This window comes from Echinops telfairi, unplaced genomic scaffold, assembly GCF_000313985.2.
Source record: "Echinops telfairi isolate 266 unplaced genomic scaffold, ASM31398v2 ScPeMD7_7412;HRSCAF=8450, whole genome shotgun sequence".
Classification (NCBI taxonomy): domain Eukaryota; kingdom Metazoa; phylum Chordata; class Mammalia; order Afrosoricida; family Tenrecidae; genus Echinops; species Echinops telfairi.
The window spans coordinates 13995986-14011975 of NW_022111312.1; the positions used below are offsets into that span (position 1 = coordinate 13995986).

The window sequence follows — 15990 nt, forward strand, 5'->3', positions numbered from 1 at the left end:
GCCCTACACCCCGGACTGGTTCCCCTTCCTGTGCGTGCAGTCCCCCCTGGACAACTCGCCCTTCCTTGGCTACTTCTACCACGGCGCCCTGTGAGTGCTGTGTTGCCCCTGTGGGAGGGCCTCGCTCTCCAGCATCGGGGTCGCATCTGTCTCTCCTCAGTATCCCCGAGCCTTCCCTGCCAGAAGTGTCCAGTCCTGAACTCTAGCATGAAGCTTTACGTACGTTCGTTTGCTTGCCGTCCATAGTTCTCTGTTGCCCAGTGCCTGGATATCCGTGCGTCATGGAAGAATGTGTTGAGGACCAAGCCTAATCACACGCTGCACTGACCACTTCCGACTCACAGCGTCCCTCTAGAACAGAGTAGAACTGCCCTGGAGAGTTTCTGAGTCTTTAACCCTATACGGGATCAGACAGTCTTCTCTTTCTTCAGACCGCAGACCTTTCCACTAGCAACGCAGCGTGTCACCCGCGACTCCACCAGGGCTACTTCTGTTTTGATGGTGAACTGTTTTTGTGGGGGTTTTGCTCATATTTTATTTCAATTAGAAAAGAGCCCTTTGCAGTATGAACATGCTCAATCTAAACAGAGGTAGAACCATCCAATAGTGAAAAGATGGATCGACCTCATTCCGTGGTATAACTTCAGGAGTTACCAACCATTCTCTCCAAGTTGGGCCGTTGATGGCAAGGTCAGCAGTTCGAAACTACCATTGGCTATGTGAGAGAAGGACGAGGCTCTCTCCTCCAGTGACGAGTCACAGTCTCAGAATCCCCCAGGGGCAGTTCCACTCTGTCCTGTAGGGCCGCCACGAGTTGGAATCGACTCTCTGGCTGTGCGTCTGGCTTTTTGATCCAGTGAGTCGGTGTGAGGGGTTGAGCTCACACCAGCTGCCGTGAGAGAAAGCTGAGGCTGTGTGCGCCCACACAGACTCCCAGCCTTGGCAACCCCGGGCAGGGTCGCTGTGAGTCAGAATCCACACGTTGGCAGTGGGCTTGTGGTTTACGTACCAGGTCAGTGAGTTTATTTTGTGTTAGTTATTTGGAAAAAACTGTACTTCATTTAAAAGAAATAGATCAATACTGTTGGTAGGGATTTTTTTGGTGTGGGAGAAGGAGCGGAGAGCCTGTGGGAACTCTCACTGTGTTCTTACAGTTGTCGGCGATTACACTTCATATCCCGCAAAATACTGCTTTCCTGATTAAGAAAAGTAAAAAAAAATATGTGCACTTGTAAATGGCTAATTGTGTTTTAACAGACTGGAGCTAAAAGTAACCACCCTCTTCCTGATTTCAGTTCCCAGAAACAAGCCTCTTCCTTTGAAATGCATTTGCATGCTGATCGAAAAGACTTTTCAGACTTTGGCTACAAACAAGGAGATCCAATTATGACTGTAGATAAGGAGTACTTCACTGTTCCACAGGTAATAACTTATATTTCAATGTGCCGGAGCTGTTTCATCTTATCCTTCTTGTCCTGTTACTGTTTATTATGGTCTCAGTTGGGCTGCTAACTGCAAGGTCAGCAGTTTGAACCCACCAGCCGCTCTAAGAGAGAAAGATGAGGCTGTCTGTTCCCATAAAGAATTAACAGCCTCAGGCACCACAGAGAACGATTTTGCTTGGGTACCTAGGAGCCTCACAGGAGCAGGGATATAGGATCGCCAGGAGTCAGAATCAAGTCAGTGGCTGTGTTTGTTGTTTTGTTATTGTGGCACACTGGTTAAGTAATCAACTACTCGTCAGAAGGTCAGAGGTTCAAACCTGTCCTGAGTTACCCTGGAAGATAGGCCTGCTGATCTATTTCCCCAAAGTCCTCACCTTGAAGACCTGCTGGAGCACAGTGCTACTCTGCACACACAGGGCCACCCCGAGAGAGGACTGACAGCACCATTGTTCATCTAACTCATACTGCCGTTTAAAAAAAATCTCCGTGTGAATTCATGCCCAGGTGGTGTAGTTATCACGTGTTGGGCTGTGGTCCTCAAAGTCAGCAGCTCAAAACCACCTTGCTGCATGGGAGAAAGACGGGGCTTTCCACTCCTGTGAAACGGTCACCCTCTCTGAAACTCACCAGGGGTCAAATCTGCGATTCCATTCACGGAAACATTTTTCAAACTCATCTGTTTGCTATCTGTGCTATTCAAACTCATCAAATTGCTACCCTTTTATGTCGCTTTTCATTCATGAGAACAAAGACGTCGCACAGAGGCCAGGTGAGTCAGGTGTGTGGGGTGAGAGGCATGTTGTTTTTTGCCCCAAACTGGCGCACTGAGATGGCTGCATGAGCAGGTGCATTGTCATGGTGGCAAAACCAGTCCCCGTTCTGCCACAAATCAGGCCTTTTTTGTTGCACACTGTTATGCAATCTTTTCAGAACTTCTAAATAGAAAGCTTGATGAACAATCTGACCTGGTGGAATGTCCCCCTGACATCAAAAAAGCAAATGAGCATCATCTTGATCTTTGATTTCACTGGAAGAGCTTTCTTTGGGCAAGGTGAGGATGGCATCTTGCACTGGCTCGACTGATGCTTGCTTTCAGGGTCATAAGAACAGCACCACGTCTTGTCACCAGTAGCGACCTTGGAAAAAAGAAGTCTGGGTCCCTCCGGAGCTGTTCTTTCAAAGCACGGCATGTTTCCATAGGACCCTCTTTTTCTTGGTCAGTCAGAACCCAAGTTTCGCAGCAGCCCTTTGCATTCCCAAATCTTCCATTAAAATTCTCTGACCTGAGCTCCAAGATAGTTCAGATAACTCGTAGTAGTCCACCTTCGATCTTTGAGCACAAGTGCACGAATTTTGCCGACATTTTCTTTCGGGAAGCTGACGGATGTCCAGAACGGGGTTTGTCATCAATGGGCATTTCACCTTTTTTAAACGAGAAGACTACTCATATGTACACTTGAGTTTTTCCCATAATGCTGCCCTTGTAAGCTGTGCTCAACATCTCAACAGTTTCTGCGGCATTTTTTCCAGAGTAGGAAACAGAATTTCACAGCCGAACGCTGTTCTCTTAAATCGGCCGTCACAAAAAAATGAGGTTTGAATGAAACTGATTTTACGAAAAAATTAACAGTGACCACAGAGAACTTTCCCAGGCTATATCACTGTTTGCACTAACTCAGAGTGATTTGCTCAATGCTTGCCTAGCATGAAAAAAATACATACACTGCAAGGAGCTCCAGTGGTTCAGCAGTTAAGCCACTTGCTGCAAACTAAAAGGTTGGCAGTTTGAACCCACCAGCTGCTCAACAGGAGGAAGATGAGGCAAATCCACAGTGATTGACAGCCTTAGAAACCCTCAAGGGCAGTTCTACGAGGTTGCTGTGCGTCGGCAGCTTCTTAGTGGAAGTGGGTCTGATTTGGTTTTACACATCATTCTGTTATACAACAATCCAGAGTTACAAACATATTTTGGGACTAGGAAGCCTTAGGTGACACGTTCCCTTTCAAAAACCAACGGTCCCCCTTTTCATACCGTTTGGTTTTCATGGTGCAGGCCGACCCCAGAATTATGGGTGCGGCTTCAGACCCCCACCATCACGCAAGCATCATAGTTAAGCGAGCCCCTCGAGTGCTTTGTTTCCTGGGCAGTGAACGGGGTGCCGACATGCTGGGGCTCGGCTGCCGTCTCTGCTGTGTGCCCACAGCATGGTGACAGAGTCTGGAAGATCGCGAGAGTGATCAAAAGGGAGCCCCCCGGCAGGCCAAGCACATAAGCTGTGGGGAGACAGCCCATGGGTTTGCTCGGTGCAGGGTGGCCTTAGCCCCGGGTGTGTAAGCAGCAGAGCAGCTGCAAAGTGCCGTCAGGTGGGGCGCAGTATAGGACGGTGTGTGTGCACGAAAACCTGCTTGTTGAGGCGTGGCAGAGAAAGTGAGGTCCAATCAGGTCCCGCCGCTCTCAGGGCTGCCCCGGAGCAGCCGGGGTGTTTGCGTTTTGTTTTCATGAAATACTACTCCTTCGTGACCCCTCCACCAGGGGCTCCCAGATTGTTGAGCAAATGACGGCTGCCCCCACCTCGACGCTTGCCCCGGGGAAGCGAAAGCCACAGCAGCAGACCTGTTGGATGATTGGATGCGTGGTCACAATCCAATGGGCTTTTCCTTCCCCCTCAGGTATCTGTGGCTGGCCATTGTCTGCAGAACGCCCCCGTGGCCTTCCTCCAGGATTTTGAGGCCAAATGCGTCGTGGATTTGGAAGCACACGGAGAACACGGGGGTTTTCACAAGGTGAAGATCAAAACCGGTGTACTAGGAGGTATGGGCCGTTCTCTCGCTACCATGAGCGCTGGTCTCACTAGACTTTCAGTCCCTTCTCCTGCACCGTCACTGCAGGACATTTCAGATGCCTACGGAGGCAGATGCTTTCCTTGAGAACATTTCCATTCCACGAGACAGACTCACGGTTCTTTTCTACTGAACCTTTTGAAATTGCCCAATTTGGTGGCACTTAGTACGTTTACTGTGTTTTGCAACCACCAGCGGATCCATTTTCAAACAATATTCATCACTCTGAAGGAGGAAACTCGTTAGTAGTCACTGCCATTAGCCCCTCCTCCCAGCCCCTGTCAAGCCCCAGTCTTCCTTTGGCTCTCTGGACTTGCCCACCTGGCCACTTAAGAGAATTGGAGTCCCGGGAGTGTGGTGCTTGGGACCGGCTTCCAGCACTTGGCATGCTGCTGTCAAGGGGCATCCAGGTGGTAGCGGGTCAGAGCTTCCTCCTCCTTTAGACGTCTGTGCACGCGTGGACCGCTTTGTGCTTACCTGCTGAACGTCTGATGTGGGTGGTATTTCCACCTTTGCTTCCGTATTCTTTTCCAGTTCTTTCGGAATGGAAATTGCTGGATCAGAGGGCAATTGAACTTTCGGGGGACTTGCCAAGCTGTTTTCCACAGTGCACACTGTTTGACATCCCTCCCAGCCAGGGACTTCATGCGGTTCCTCCCTGGCGGGACCCTCCCCTCAGGCGGACACCTCCTCAGCCTCACAGCTCTCTCACTGTCCGCATTGACTGCAGCTGTCAACAGTAGTCCACTCTCCGACAGTCTCCCTTCTGCAGACCAGTAAGGGGCACAGCCGCCATGGGGCTGTGATGGTTAGTTATCTGTCCCCTTCGCTAAGCCATGGTTCTCTGGTTTGGCAGTTTTGTAATGTTGTAGTCACCGTCCTCTATTATTATTACTTTTAACAGTTGTACTGACATCTGGTTCACGTTTCATATGCTTCCATACTTCAGCCGTATTAGAAAGAGTTGTACGATCATCACCACAATGAGTTCTAGTGCATTTTCTCCCCTCTTGTATTCATTATTAGCTCCCCATTTTCCTACAACTCCCACCACCCCAGCTTGAGCTCCTAATTAGCCCTGAATCCAGTTACTGTTTCTATAGCTTCACCCATCTTGGACTTCATATACTAGAAAACAGTAAAAAAAATCCAAACCCTGAAAAACAACAAACCAGAGAAAAAGCCCAATGGCGGAAAAAAAAAAAAAGGAAGTATTAAAGACTAGAACAAATTTAAAATGGTTCAAAAGGGAAATCAAATGATCACGTATCACATTTTAACCTAATAACATCTCCCAAAATTGAGTTTACGATATTCCTTGAGAGCTAGGCTGTTTATATCCCTCATCTGTGGGCAGAGGGAATTGGTCAGAGCCATCGGGGCTTTAATCCGTGTAGGGATCCTGCAGATGGATTGGAGGCTCTCACTGGCATCCGTGGCCTTCTGCAAATCGAGTCACCCTGCTCTTCGTGATACGATGTAGTTATCCTCCACTTCCCCATGGTGTTTGGGACCCAACCGTGTTGCTCAGTGAGGCTGGAGTGTCATTTGATGTTGAGAGCAGTGGGAATGCCATTGGCGTGGTTACTACATTTGCACATGAGAGCGGGTGTGAGTGAGTGTGTGCACGAGGCCCTGGCAGCTGATGGATGCTCACGTATTTCCTCAGGCATAATTACACCAAAAGTCGTCTACGAGGCAGCAGCTGATGCAGACGAATTCATCACTCCTCCAGGTATTGCACAGTCGCCACCTTTGTGTCATCTCTCCTGAAGTGTATATGTCATTTCCTACAAGCGACATGCAGCCAGAATGAAGTATATTTGTGTCAACAGTTTCAGGAGGGTTGCGGCTCTCCCACCGCATCCCCTTTGCCCCTCTGACACGACTTTCCTCCTGGTTTGCCCTCCTTCCCGTCACTTCTGTGGCCGGACTTAGTTTCCTCAACACCCCCGCCTTGAGGCTCAGGAGGGTGGGCTGAGAGAGACCGTGGGTCCTGCTGAGCGCTCAGTTCCTCTGAATCTCAGCTGCCATGGTTTTTACACAGGTGAAAGAGTTCTTCAGGACATAGCGTTTTCACCTCTGGCTGGCTGGCCTTTGCCCATCCTTTCATTTTTGGCTAAGGGAACTTTACCACTGTGATCTGACCAAGTCAGCCGCATGGCCTGGCTGATAATGCCAGGACTTCTGTTTTTAATGTCAGGTACTGTTTGGGTTTCTTTAGGATGTAACCCGTGGATTCCATTCATGCTTTCTACCCTTGATCTTAGCCACAAGGCTGAGAAGCGATTCCATTCATGCCTTCTCACCAGTGAGGGGCTCCAAAAGTTCCCGGAAAATTCCGTCATCTTTTAATTCCATTTTCCCAGTGACACTTGAAACCCGTCTTGTGTGCCTGGTGTGCACCCAGCAGTGGTGGACTAGGCTGCAGGCTCTTGTAAGGGAGAGCTCGTGGTTCCTAATCCTCTCAGTAACCAGCTCTTTGACCAGGCAGGCTTCATGTCAGGCTCTGAGCCAGGTGCTGGGGACCCAGAGATAACAAGGCGAGGCCTGGTTCGGGGCATCACGATGGTGCAGACGTGGCCGCTCAGCCCTGCCTGGGGACCAGGGAAGGCCTCCTGGGGAGGTGGTGGTGCTACTGTGTTTTCCAGGAGCTGAGAGGGCCAGGGCCAGCAGAGAGAACCCACAGTCATAGACTCTTTAACTCGGTGACCTGCTCTCTTACAGAAATGCTTTCCAATCCGAGGTCAGCACGCAGGACCGTGACAGTGGAAGAGCACTATATTTTCAGATGGAATAATAATACAATCAGTGAGATAAACGTCAGAGTCATCAGGGCCAGCGCTGATGCCCACCAGAAAGGTAACTGTGGGAGCTGAGAGGATGCTTTGGGTTTGAAGTGATCCCCCCCACCTTTTCATTTTAAATATACGAACGCCCGTCAGCTTCCAGGGCCTCCTGTGCACACATTCACTTACTCACATCCACTTTCGTACACAAAGGCAGTGACCATGCCAACTTTTAGTTCGATACAATATTGGTTATGATATGTGTTGAGGAAATGAATTCCCTCTGCATGCAGAAATACAGATTTGAACACTGAAACCCATCAGGATGAAGCCCATAAAAAACTGATCCTTCAGAGAATGTGAAGGAAGGGGGAAAAGTGAGGACAATATGAGGCTTGTGGGGCCCCAAGCCACTCCACCCTGTGAGCATCAAACCCAAGAGCCAGCTGGAGCTGAGGGACCCCTTAGGGCAGTGGTTCTCACCACCACATGAGGAACTGTATTAAAGGGTCGAGGCTTTAGGAAGGTTGAGAACCACTGCCTTCGTTTGAGAAGTGGGGGCCTGGATCAACCTGCAGCATAGACCCGCAATTAACAAGTGAACAGCACCTCAAAAGGCCGGAGCAGTGTCTTTACACGTGAAAAAGGGCCTTGGCAAGTAGCAGTAGCATGCCTGCCCCCACCCCCACTTTCATTCTTCCTTCCAGAGTTTCACAGTCACAGCACATGCAACACAGTCAGGCTTGTTTCTCAGGCATGTTCGTGACTAATCCCAGAGCCTGGTTTTGTGTGTCAAAAGGCGTCTTCCCAGAGCATGTACACTGGTACAGATAAGAGCTAGAAACACAGGGAATCCAGGACAGATAAACCCCTCAGGACCAATAATGAGAGTAGTGATACCAGGAGGGAAAGGGGAAGGTGAGGTAGAAAGGGGGAACCGATCACAATGATCTACATACAACCTCCTCCCTGGGGGATGGACAACAGAAAAGTGGGTGAAGAGACATCGGACGATGTAAGACATAAAAAAATAATTTATAAATTATCAAGGGGTTGGGAGGGAGGGTGGGGGAGGGAAGGGGAAAAATGAGGAGCTGATACCAAGGGCTCAAGTAGAAAGACAATGTTTTAAGAATGATGAGGGCAACAAATGTACAGATGTGCTCGACACAGTGGATGTATGGATTGTGATGAGTTGTACGAGCCCCCAATATAATGACTAAAAAAAAAAAGGGCGTCTTCAAAGTAAATGGTTAAGATCCTAGGGGGGAATTTCTCTTCCTCAGGAAAGGTTCCTCTGATATTTTTATTTTCTTTTATATCTAGGGACAATGACACAGAGATTCACAGTGAAATTTGTCAGCTCTAACAGTGACAGTCAAGAGGAGTTATCTGGAAATCCAGGTAAGACACCGGTGCATCACTGGTCTCCATCCGAGACACCTTGGTAAGAGGCCCCTGGAGCGCAGTGATGGTGGCAGGGGCCTCTCCCTGGTTGGGTGTGTGTCTCTAAAGTCTGACTTGACTGACCTTCTGGGATACCGTCCTCTCTCTTATTTTTTGATGCCCGCTCAATCTGTTTTGAGACGAGCTTGTCTTGTATGGTAACAAAATGGCCACAGAGGCACTTCTAGCTCAGAGGTGACCCACCGGGCAGCGCAGCACTGTCCCTTCGGGTTTCTGAAACGATAGTCCTATCCAGAAGAAGGCAGCCGGTTGTTGTCATCAACCACCTGAATCATTGTGTGTGGCCAGCCGTCACCCCGCCCCACATTCTGGATGCTCTTGGAGGGGGGGTCATGTCTGCACCAGCCACCTCTTGTGGACAGACGGCTTCCTTTTCAGCCAAATGAACAGCCTGTTGATTCATCTGCCCTCTTTTGTCCCCACTGCCCCCCGCCCCCAGCCCCTTGGCAATCTCCAAAACCTGTTTCCTTGGGTGTGGAGTCTTTACAACGGCAGTCTCATCTAGCATCTGTACTTTTGCGATAGGCCAGTTTCATTCAGCGTAATGTTCTCCAGGTCCAGCTATGCCTTGCGTTGCTTCCTGGTGTCCTCGTTACTCTCTAGGCATGCGCCATACCCCACGGTGTGTCTGTGCCAGGGTTGCTTTAGCCATTCTTCCCCTGATGGGCATTTAGGTTGTTTCTAAACCTTCTTGCTGTTTTGAACAGCGCTGCACTGAACATGGGCGTGCCTGTGTCTGCTGAAGCCAGGACTCTTCTTTCTTGAGGATAGAGACCCAGCAAAGGGCTCCCTGGGGCATATGGGATGTCTGTTCCCAGTTTCTCAGGTTCTGTTTTTAAAATGTGTCTTTGGAAACAAAACGAAAGGAAGGAAGGTGGTGCCCTTCCCTCCAGGCACTTCTCAAAGCCGGTGGCTGTGCTGCCTGTCTGCTGTGCGGACCTGGGCGTGTCACTGGACGGGGCTGGGTACGCTCAGCTGGACCTGCTCTGGAAGGGGCGGCGCTGACTATTGTTTGCTGTCTGTCTAGGCTACCAGCTGGGCAAGCCCGTCCGTGCCATCCATGCCAAGTGGAAGGATCTGAACACGACGCTGTACCTCTGGCAGACTGGTAACTGAGTTTGGTTAGGCCTCGGCCGATGAGACCTTATAATTTGACTCCTACCGCAGAACCACTTATTTGAAAGCCCACTGGGTTTGTTTGAGGGGTGGGTGGGGGAGGAGGTGGCTCTGCTCCCTCCTGCTGCTTCTGCACGTTCAACTAAGCAAGAAATAGTTCCCCTTCACGGCTCACAGAGAGCTGTGGGTTATTAGGAAAAGACAGAAGCTGGGGCGGCCCATTGTTGTCTGTTCCCAGAAGGATGCTAATGGGAGATGTGAGAATAGCATCTTCCAAATGATAGAGAAGCCACTTTGGAGTTCAGATCAGTAACTATTGATTGCAATAATATCACCAAAGCACTGGCATTCAAAAGAGTGCTCCCATGAACAAAAACCTACACAATGATTGCATGTTCTCTTAATGCATCTGAAACATACAAGGCCCAGCATGTAAGTGAATGGCCAAGACCCCCTGTGATCAGTTTCGGTTGCTGGGATTGCTGGCATGACTCGGGATGTGCAGCTGTCACCCTGTGTTCTCCATGCTCTTAGAGTCCCAGGGGATACCCACACTGGCCCAAACTCAAACCCACTCCTGTCCAAGCGACTGTAGCTAACTCACAGTGACCCTGTAGGACAGAGCAGAGCCGACCTCCCCAGAGGCTTCCGGATGCCGTCATCCGACCTGGGCTAGATGGCCTCCTTTTTCTCCCAGAGCGAGCGCCTGCTGGGTCCCAACCCCACCCATTATGTTTAGCAGTCAAGTTCTCAACCACGGCGCCACTGGGGCTCCTGTCAGTACCTGCCAGTGTCAGGTCAAGAGTAAACTGCTGGTGCTCAGGTGCAGAGAGAGGATGAGCGTGCAAATCAGCCATCCCCGTTCTGGAAACTCCAGATTTGGTTTCCTTGACTTGTCAAGGAACACCCTGAAGTGACGCTTTCCTTTCTCTCAGCACAAAGAGTAAGGGGGCAATTTTGTTACTTTGTAGCTGGCCGCGGCCTGTGCTTGTCAGCAACGCTCACACCGGTCTTGTTTGGCTACAATGCACTGTCCGGGTGCCTTTTGGAAGTCGGCATCAACCAGAAATGTAGTCATCTCAGGTGAGGGGTTCTTGCATGTGTCTGACTCACGGCCCTTTGCCATTCCTGGTTTGTGTCTTGCTCATCCGCTCTGTGCGTGGTTTGTTCCAAACGGACTCAACCAGAACAGCACTGAAGATGGCATTAAAGTCCGCATTTAAACGTGGGCACAGGTGAGTGCGAGCGATTCCACGGCGAGACCGAGGGCGCCTCCGTAGCAGGCTGTGTGGGGATGAAACCTTTCCATCACACCAAGGCTGGCGTGTCTGCTGCAGTCGGCTCTGCTCCTTGGAACCCGGACAAAGGACCAGCTCCTGCAGTTCAAAAGAGAAAGCTTTTTTTTAAAGCAAAATCACGTTTATTCAAAACATCGAGTCTAGCCACCTGAGTGTGGCACGTTAGAAACGAATGAGCAATTCTTAGATAGCTGTGAAAGTGAAAGGCAGACATTTGAGAATGTGTGGTTGCTGCCGTGGTCACTTGGTTGTGTGTGCCTTATTGTGATTAGGGTGACAGTTTACAGTTTTCCATTCAGTGCTTTATATGCGTTTTGCTTTGTGATGTCTGTGGCAGCCCCCTCAGTGACAGCACTTGCCCTGTCCCCTCCACGGGCTCCCCGTTTTATTTGATTCACTCACCTCTCCTGGCCTTTCCAGGGAGGCCGGCACCCAGCAGAGCCACCGAGCAGGTGTGGGGGCCACCGTGCGTCCGTCCTGTGAGCTGAGCCGGGCTGTTCTGCCTTGCAGGGAGGCTGCCGTGGAGATGCTTGATTCTTTAGTTCAAGCAACTCACGTTGCCGGGAGGGGCAACTCCGATTACAGCGACCTGAGTGGCGGCTGGCTGGAAATCACACGTACGTCCACCTCGCACATGGGAATGTGGGGCTGACCTGGTTCGCAGTCGGGTGCTTGCCCTGGGCTTTCCAAGGAGCACAGGTAGTGCAGAGGTTGAAACGCCCAGCTGCTCAGCACAAGTTAGTGGTTTGGGCCCAGCAGCATCCTGCAGGAGAAAGGTACGGCCGTCTGCTTCTGTAAAGCTGGCAGCCTGGGAGACGGGGCAGTTCTGCCCTGTCCTGTGGGGGGAGCGGGGAGGCAGAGTGGACTCTGGGCAGTGGTGTGGGACCGGCGCTCTCCCGTCCTCCTCCTTTGCTGTGCGAAGAGTTGTTCTTTCACAGGACACCCGTCGATGTCAAGCTGCCTTTGTGACAGAGGTCCGGCGCAGTGTGAAAGTGTTTGCTTTACTCGGCGTTTCCTTTTCTTTCTTTGGCTTCCCTTCCTCAGCTTGATTCCCCACACAAGCGAACACTGATCACAATCACATGCACGAAGGAAAAAGACCAGTTCATGTGACGTGCGTTTCTAGTTAAAAGACAACATTCCATGCTTGAGAACTAGAAAACCGAGCTTCTATTTCACCGTGACACCATTTAAAACAATGGGGTCCTGAGAAAGAGCCCCGTAGCACAGGGGTAAAACAACTGGCTGGTGTACAGGTTGACAGCTCTGTTAGGTGTCCCGGGACAATCTGTTCCAACCACGGACGGCCTGCACCTTGGGGAGACGCTGTTAGGATGCGGCACGCAAGCCGAGCCTGCGGGAGGTGCTGTACTGCTGTGATGCTGGTGGCACCAGGGCTGAGTGCTGAGTTGCTGACTGATAGGTTGGTGGTTCGAAGTCCCCCAGCAGCTCCGTGGGAGAAAAGACTTGGCAGTCTGTGCCCTTAAAGATTCCAAACCCTTTGCCTCCCAGCCAGCCCCCGCAGCGAGATAACCATCATAGAAACAGATCACCACATCTTTGTCCTGTGGAGTGGCTGCTGGGCTCTAGCCGCAGACATTTCAGTTAATGGTCAAGGGCTTTAACCATGTACCACCAGGACCCTTCCCTCCTGGGTCTTCCCCACCCTACCCCCAGGGTTCCACACAGCTCCCCCACTCTGCCCAATCGCAGGCACCTTGGCCCATCGGATGGCTAGTGAGGAGCAACCCCGCTGAATGACAGGTGACCTAAACCCTAGTGACACCCTGCTTTGGCAGCGCCTCCCTGCTGAGCTGGGGCTGTGGAGCCTGGTCACTTTGGCCTGCCCTGATGGTGTTGGGGGCGGGGAGGGCGTGGTCTGCTGTGAGTCGGAGCCCACTTGTCCTCAACTACAACAGCAGCAGTGCACTTTGTATCCAGTATTCCTTCTCGCTCCCTCGTTCTTGAAATCACGTCATTGTAGGACGAGTATTTTTTTAAACCCCTGACTGAAGATTTCTCCAGGTGTAGACGCTGCTGACCTGGGTGCTGGCCAGCCTGCGGGCGGCGTGCCGGGGGTCTGCCTGAATATCCCTGCTCAGCTGAGCGTCCGCATCCTCGTCGCAGAGGCTGGCGCTGTGGAAGGCGTGGCTCAGCAGCAGATCGTTGGCGTGGAGGCAAGGTAGGGCGCCTCCAGGAGAAGGATCCAGAACCGCAGGGTTACAGACTGCAGAGAGCACCATCCGCCTACATTCACGAGCACTGAGAGGTTTGCCATGAATAAGGGGCCTCTTGGTGGTGGGTTAAATGTTGTGCTGCGAGCTGCAGGTTGGGCGGTTCAAACCCACCAGCCTTCCTGCGGGAGAAAGATGAAGCTACGTCCGTGAACCATCCCAGCCTTTAAAGCTCTCCAGAGCACTTCTGCTCTGTGTCAGCGCTGCCTTGACAGCAGTGGCTTTGTAATTGTAGTGCTGGCACTGGGTTGAAATCCACGGCTATCCAGGGCACTCGAGGGTGACCCAGCCCAGCCTGGTTCAGATTCCAAGCTGTGTGACCTGTGTGGCAGTTCCCTTATCTGCAAGGATGATGCTGCTTTAACCTGTCAGGACTCTTTCCTTTTGAAGCAAAAGATTCCTAGTTCACACTGACTCAAGCAAAAGGGAGACTTTAGTCCAGTGGTTTGCAACCTGTGGGTCGAAACATTTTCGGGGGTCGAACGACCCTTTCACAGGGGTTGCCTGATTTGTAACAGTAACAAGATTACAGTGATGAAGTAGTAATGAAAGTAATGTTATGGTTGGGGGTCACCACCACATGAAGAACTGTATGAAAGGGTTGTGGCATTAGGGTTGAGAACCACTGCTCTAAATCCTTCAGGTTCCCGAGAGCACAGGCACATATCAAACTTAGGGTTCTCCTCTCCAAAGACCCACGCAGGGATCTCTGAGCTCCCTCTCCAGTGGCTTCGCCTTCTCCACAGTGAGGTTCTCCTCCAGAGGGATCTCAAGCTTCCAGCCCTTTTACCAACTTCCTCCTTCTTTAAGATCAGGGCACGCTTTTATTGGTTCACTCAAGTCATGTGCACTCTTCTGCACCAACCACGTTGATGGGAGAGCAATCAAGTCTGATTGGTTGGGCCCAGGCCATCACCCCTCACCCAAACCCCTCTATTCAGGGAATAAGGCCGGTGGTCCCTTAGTTTCCATGGGAACCAAGAATGAGGAGTGGTCCCTCAAGGGGAAATTGGGTAAAATTTCCAGAAGAAAGAAGCGAAGCTGGGCAGACAGAAGCAGCTGATACAGAACTGCATGGAGGACAGGATGGGGAGGGGCACAGAGCATGTTAGTACCGTGCCAGGCGCCTGAAGAGCCTTCTCTGAATGGCTGGCCATCCACTTGTAGTATTGCCACCAGAAAGCTACGGCGTCATGTGTGAGGTTGTACGATTATTTCAGGATACTCCCAGAGTGCCACTGAAAGTTATATTTCTAGTAATGGATCAAAAGTCCACTACGTTCAGGTACTGGTTGGAAGAAAAGTGAATGAAAGAATGGTTGGTAGCGTAGCGGCAGCCGAAGGCGCCCTGGTGGCGCAGAGGTTCAGCACTCCCCGGGTGGCTCAGTGGGAGGAAAGACCTGGCCCTCTGTCCCCCCTGCAGAGATTCCAGCCCAGAAACCCCTCCGTCACAAGGACTCGCCATGGGCCAGTCAACCCAGTGGCCTGCAGGACAGTGACAACAGGAGTAGTCTCTGCTGCTGTTTTCTCATATCTTATCATTGGAGACAAGCCCCCAATGAATGAAGTGACCAGAGAAGAGAGCGAGGTCAAGATGGGCAGCGTTGTTGGCTGTAGCCAGGTGATGGGTCTGTGAGGGCCCATTAGGCTAGTCCCTCTCCTGTGGTTCACGTTGGAAACTGCCCACTCCTAAGACATGGAATCTGCATTGCCGGTTAGAGAGCCTCTTGTCTGTCTGCGTGGTGACAGCCATGGAGTTCTGGACAGACTGGAAGCGGGTCGTGGGTGTGTTGCCAGCATCCTCTTCTCTCCCAGGTTCTCGTCGGTGACCTGGCAGTACCAGTGTGGGCTGACCTGCGAAGACAAGGTCGGCCTTTTCCCTCTGAGCGCATCTGTCCAGTTCATCAAAATACCTGCCCAGCTTCCCCGCCCACTGACAAGGTAACACCTGGTGGACGTGATTAGGACAAGAGGCGAACACAGGAGGCAGGAAATGCCTTTCCTCACCAGGTGTTGCTGTTTGCCCCTCATCATGGTCGTAACCGGAAATGTCTTGCAGATTCCAGGTCAATTTTACCGAGTACGACTGTAGACGGAATGAGGTGTGTTGGCCCCAGCTGCTCTATCCATTGACGCGCTACTATCAAGGTAGGGTAAAGCAACTTCTCGAGCGGTGACCGTTATGCTCTTAGCAATGGAAAATAGTCAACGCAATTTTAAAGTACAGTGAAACCTGCGAACGCCGGAACCCTGTGTAAGGCAGGAACCTGCCGGAGGAGGAGGCCTTGAATGCCACCCACAAAAAGGAGTGATACCAAAGGTGGCGGGACTGTGTGCACCCTGGCAGAAAGCTTGGGAGAGCCAGCAAATGAGGCAGTGCTGTGGAGTTGGGGCGCCCCGTTGCTACTGAAGTAGATAAATGTCACCAGGAACTCCAGAATGTATGGGGAAGTTTTTACTGATAATGTTGCCATTTTGAAATGCATGTTTCTGCTTATCTCGTTCTGAGTAATGATCAGAAAAAGCTAGGAGATAAGAATGCCACTGAATTTGGTCCGTTGCCTTGCAGGGGAGCCCGATTCTCAGTGCATTGCCAAGGGCTTGCTCCTGGCCTCCTTCCTCCTCCTCGCAACGTTCCTCAGTGGGCCCTGGACTAGGATGTGCAGAGCACGGAGCTGATCCACCACCTGACTTCTTAAAGGCCACAGACCCTGACTTCCAACAGCCTCTCTGTACTTAATAAAGGAAACATTTTATTTCTGTAGCATGTCCTTATTGAAGTGAATGTAACTGAACAAGG

The 15990-nt window shown here is 51.2% G+C and overlaps 1 protein-coding gene across 1 annotated transcript in view; it reads left to right on the forward strand.

Annotated features, from left to right (window-relative positions):
• TCTN2 (tectonic family member 2) overlaps nucleotides 1-15950 on the forward strand; it is a 25564-nt gene extending 9614 nt beyond the window's left edge. The window contains exons 4-16 of the mRNA XM_045296726.1: nucleotides 3-90; nucleotides 1296-1422; nucleotides 4116-4257; nucleotides 5956-6021; nucleotides 7014-7148; nucleotides 8402-8479; nucleotides 9570-9650; nucleotides 10630-10741; nucleotides 11467-11573; nucleotides 12982-13138; nucleotides 15006-15131; nucleotides 15250-15338; nucleotides 15760-15950. Of these exons, the coding sequence (XP_045152661.1) occupies nucleotides 3-90; nucleotides 1296-1422; nucleotides 4116-4257; nucleotides 5956-6021; nucleotides 7014-7148; nucleotides 8402-8479; nucleotides 9570-9650; nucleotides 10630-10741; nucleotides 11467-11573; nucleotides 12982-13138; nucleotides 15006-15131; nucleotides 15250-15338; nucleotides 15760-15869 (1418 nt within the window). The 3' untranslated portion in view covers nucleotides 15870-15950. The remainder of the gene's footprint in view (nucleotides 1-2; nucleotides 91-1295; nucleotides 1423-4115; nucleotides 4258-5955; nucleotides 6022-7013; nucleotides 7149-8401; nucleotides 8480-9569; nucleotides 9651-10629; nucleotides 10742-11466; nucleotides 11574-12981; nucleotides 13139-15005; nucleotides 15132-15249; nucleotides 15339-15759) is intronic.
• Nucleotides 15951-15990: the final 40 nt, after the last annotated feature.